Here is a 4,307-nt window from a genome sequence, read left to right as displayed (position 1 = left end):
TACATATATATATATATAATAATAATAATAAAATAAATCCGAGGGAATCAATTATCTTCAAATATACATTGCTCAATATCCTTATTTTAATATCTTGTTAAACAGTCTCTTTCAAACTGTTCAATTTAAGGATGTATGGCTCCTTATTCATCAGATGGAAACATAATGTGCTGATTACAAATTATCTTTATAAATACTCATAACATGTTGATTAATATTAAAAATTACATTATATAATATCATAAATATTGATAAGTTCCTCACTTACCCATATTGATTTGATTTATATGAACGATATATTATTAGCTGCTCCTTCCGACAAGATAGACATATTGAAAGTTTTTAACTCCTTAGATAAAAACTAAAGTTTACAATTGAAATAGAAAATAATAATCAATTAAACTTTTTGGATATAAAATTAATTAGAGAAGAACATTCAATTAAATTTAATCTATTCCATAAAGCTACATTCATAGGCAGATATCTTAATTGTAATTTACAACACCCATTGATTGATTGAGCATAAAAAAAGGAATAATTTATGAAATGATAGACAAAATTTTTTACTTACACATTCGGATTATCACGAAAAAAACTTCAAAAATAATATTAACATTTTATTAAATAATAGCTGTCCCATTCATATTTAACATGATTAATAAAAGAATTATATACACACACACACACACACACACACACACGCACGCACACACGCACGCACGCACGCCGACACACGCACGCACACGCACACACACACACACACCCACACACGCACGCACGCACGCACACACACACACACACACACACACACACACACACACACATACACACACACAGGATATTTGAAAAATAATAATGAATCTTTCGCATAGGGACAGAATGAACTAAACTGAGAAGAAAAGTTCTCTAATGTTTTGCAATTTTCGCAATTTAACAAGATATTAATTGCTAAAAATTACTGAAATTGATCTTCAATAATTTTGTAAAATGTTTTTCTAGACAATTTTCAATAATATTCAAAAAGTTTAATTTACAAGCTAGCTTACCCTGTTCTAAAAAAACTAAACGCTTACATCACAACTGCAAAAGATAAGCTGGCTAATATGTCAAAATGTAATATAGTAAGATCAGTTGTCGGGATTGCCACGTATATCAGTAAGATAAAAAGGCAACTTAAAACTAGAATTCAAAGATATTTAAAAGATTAAATTAATAAGAGATAAATATTAATAAAAGGAATGAATATTTGATCATAGACTTACAAAAAAATGTGAATTTAAATGGGAAAGCGTAAAAATCTTAGATAATGAATTATCATATATGAAGAGAATGATATCTGAAATATATCAAAAAACAAAAAGATAGGCTAAATAAACAAAGAAAATTTGTCGGACACATTTGTCTATCTTGGGTCGTCTATCTCTCACTTAAAAATTTCTACTGCTTCCCCTTCCCCTTTCTGCTACCCCTTCCAATGACGCATATCATTCAAAATAATAAATACTTAGTCTGTTATTGTTATTACAACCGATGATAAGAGACAAACTATAAATATAAATGTAAACGCTAAAGCTGATCTTCTTAAAGCTGATCAAATCAAGGATTGAGGTAACCTATTAATATTTATTATATATATAATATTAATCAACATATTATGACAGTATTTATAGAGATATAATCAGCATATTAATATTTTTATAATGGTTGGGGAGTCATTAATACATTCTTGAATTGGATAGTTTGAAAGAATTATAAAAAAATGTTTGATAAGATATCAAAATAAAAATATTGATGTATACATTTGAAGATAATTTATTCTCAGATTTATTTTATTATTAGTTTTTTATTTAAAAAAGTTTCATTTATTTAAAAAAGACTTCAGATGTAAATCATTAAGTAATTAATAGAATAAATTAGAATAAGATCACTGAAAATGAAAGTTAAAGATCGAAATGTATGTATTAATATTAATAAATTATTGTTATATTTGATATAAAGTTTCGCAAATAACATCCCGCGCGGTTCGAATAGTCTATCTGATAATTCACAATTATTGAATTAATATTCTTTAGAGCCTTCCCAGATAGCCAAATAAGGGCAATATATTGCCATTTTGCTGTCACTTATTCCGCATTCAATTTCACCAAACTAAAACCAAGGTGTTTCCACAAATTGTCTGTTGTTCTGATGTCACGTAAACTTCTTTAGAATTCAGCAAATTGCTGACAAGTTGTCATCATGCATGCATGGCCGTCAGTTTGCTGTCAGCGTGACGAATTTATTATTTCTCAATGTATACTCTTACAATTTCATAAACTCATGAAATCTATTTGTCCTCCTGATGCTAACACAGTTCACATTAGATTCCAATAACAGCAAATTATTGATAAGTTGAAAACAATATATACAGTACATCAATTTGTTCCATATGCTAAACCTCGCTTGGTTATCTGGGTTATTAGTACTATATTAGTACTATAATTGACAATAAAAGTAATCAAGAAGTATCTGAGTTATTAGTACTATAATTGAAAATAAAAATAATCAAGAAGGATCGTATAACATATATTACTTATATATTCATCATAAACACTTCTTTGAAACAATCTTCGTTGTCAGAGAAAATTGTGGTAGCAACTATAAAGGCTGATATTTGTATAAGTTTTTATGTAGAATTAATGCACATAGTTGAATAAATCATTTTAATTATAATAACTACAAAATAGTTTATTCAACTATAAGTATATTAATTCTACATATAATACTGTATATAATTATCCCTTTGGTTATATCCACTCTTTTTCTCTGAATATACTTATTTTACGTAAGATAACTTACTTTTGTTATCCACATTTTTGTTTAATAATAATTGTAAAGCTTTTAAAAATATATTTTATAGAAGAATGGTTCAGAAATGTAATAATCAAAAAGATTTTTTTTTGCTGTTAAAATTTCTAAATAGCATAAAACAAAAGATAATAATGCTTTTGATTCACGGGTATTTCTTTCAAAAATATCAGAAGATTTGTTTACTACCATCCATTGCTAATGACATTAGAAGAGAATAAAAAATAAAATGTTAACTGTTGCTATATTAGACTATATTAGGATCTACGCATGTCTTACGTCACTCGTTACATAATGAAATGAAAAATTTAATTCTTTTCTATTTTTGTTGAGTAGTACCGCAGATGAAGATAGATTGGACGGTGGAAGCGTAGATTACAACGGAAGTACGGATCGCTCAAGTACTTCTCCGTTACACGATCCGAGTATTCATAACGAGGGCAGATTGGACAGGCGAAAGGGCGATCATGGAGATGAGAATCTGCCCCTATCGAGCGAGGACATGCCTGATCACTATATCTATGTCTCGTACCCGCCCGAACTAAAGCGGCGACTTCTGGAGAGGTATATCGACTCGCGCGAAAGTGTAGCCATGAAATATATCCTACGTTAATTATATACAGTGATCCTCCTACTTACAGCTGCTACAATAGGACCACACGTCTGTAAATTAGGAAGGAAGTGATGAAATTAAAATTTTATTCGAGATCTGCACAAGGAAAGGTATTCGAGGCTGAACTCCTCACTCTCATTTTTCTCGTTATCTTCGTGTTTTGTATACCGAATGTGAATAAATGCATCGTGGACATGACATCAACTGCTCGTTCCATTTCTCTTTATTCTCTTATCTTCTGAAAACGCTGAATCATCAATCATGAAAAAAACTAAGATAGGTATGTGTCCAATATATATGATTATGATAATTATAATTTGTATTAGATCGAAAATAATTCAATTAAGAGAAATAACGTTATTTTTTATGACAAACGGGTCTTGCCTACCTAAATATTTTAGTATGAGTTTATACAAATATCCAATTTTGCAAATTTTGGCATGCGCCAAAATATTTTTCAGTTTTGAATATTATTGAATATGTTTTGAATATTATGAACAAAACTACAGTAGCAATATTATGTTGACAAACAATTTAACAATAATATTTTTTTATGATTATCTTTTTAAGTTATCTTTTTAATTATTGATAAAAATATCAATTTAATATTTGTAAGAAACTTAAAAACTGCGAATAATTGCGGGAATTAATATTACTTTAAGCAAGACTCGAATCGCTATTATGATAATGACCCGGATCTTTATTTATTATGATAATAGTTAGTAATAGTAGTGGACTTTCATCCTTGATTGTGATAATTAAATATTTTTTTCGATATTATTTGGCAGATTTTATATTTTATTATATTTTATGATATTTTTATGTCGAGAATAGAGCTAATTAAAAT

General features: G+C 28.3%; 1 protein-coding gene across 1 annotated transcript in view; it reads left to right on the top strand.

The window, feature by feature from the left end:
• The window catches only part of LOC108689085, a 9,794-nt gene that overhangs the window by 5,066 nt on the left and 421 nt on the right, over positions 1-4,307 (top strand). Inside the window, exons 7-8 of the mRNA XM_018195697.1 lie at positions 3,184-3,411; positions 3,471-3,740. Of these exons, the coding sequence (XP_018051186.1) occupies positions 3,184-3,411; positions 3,471-3,516 (274 nt within the window). The 3' untranslated portion in view covers positions 3,517-3,740. The remainder of the gene's footprint in view (positions 1-3,183; positions 3,412-3,470; positions 3,741-4,307) is intronic.

The sequence above is a fragment of the Atta colombica genome, unplaced genomic scaffold, assembly GCF_001594045.1.
Source record: "Atta colombica isolate Treedump-2 unplaced genomic scaffold, Acol1.0 scaffold254, whole genome shotgun sequence".
In the NCBI taxonomy this organism is placed as follows: domain Eukaryota; kingdom Metazoa; phylum Arthropoda; class Insecta; order Hymenoptera; family Formicidae; genus Atta; species Atta colombica.
This window is presented reverse-complemented; position numbering and strand designations above follow the sequence as displayed.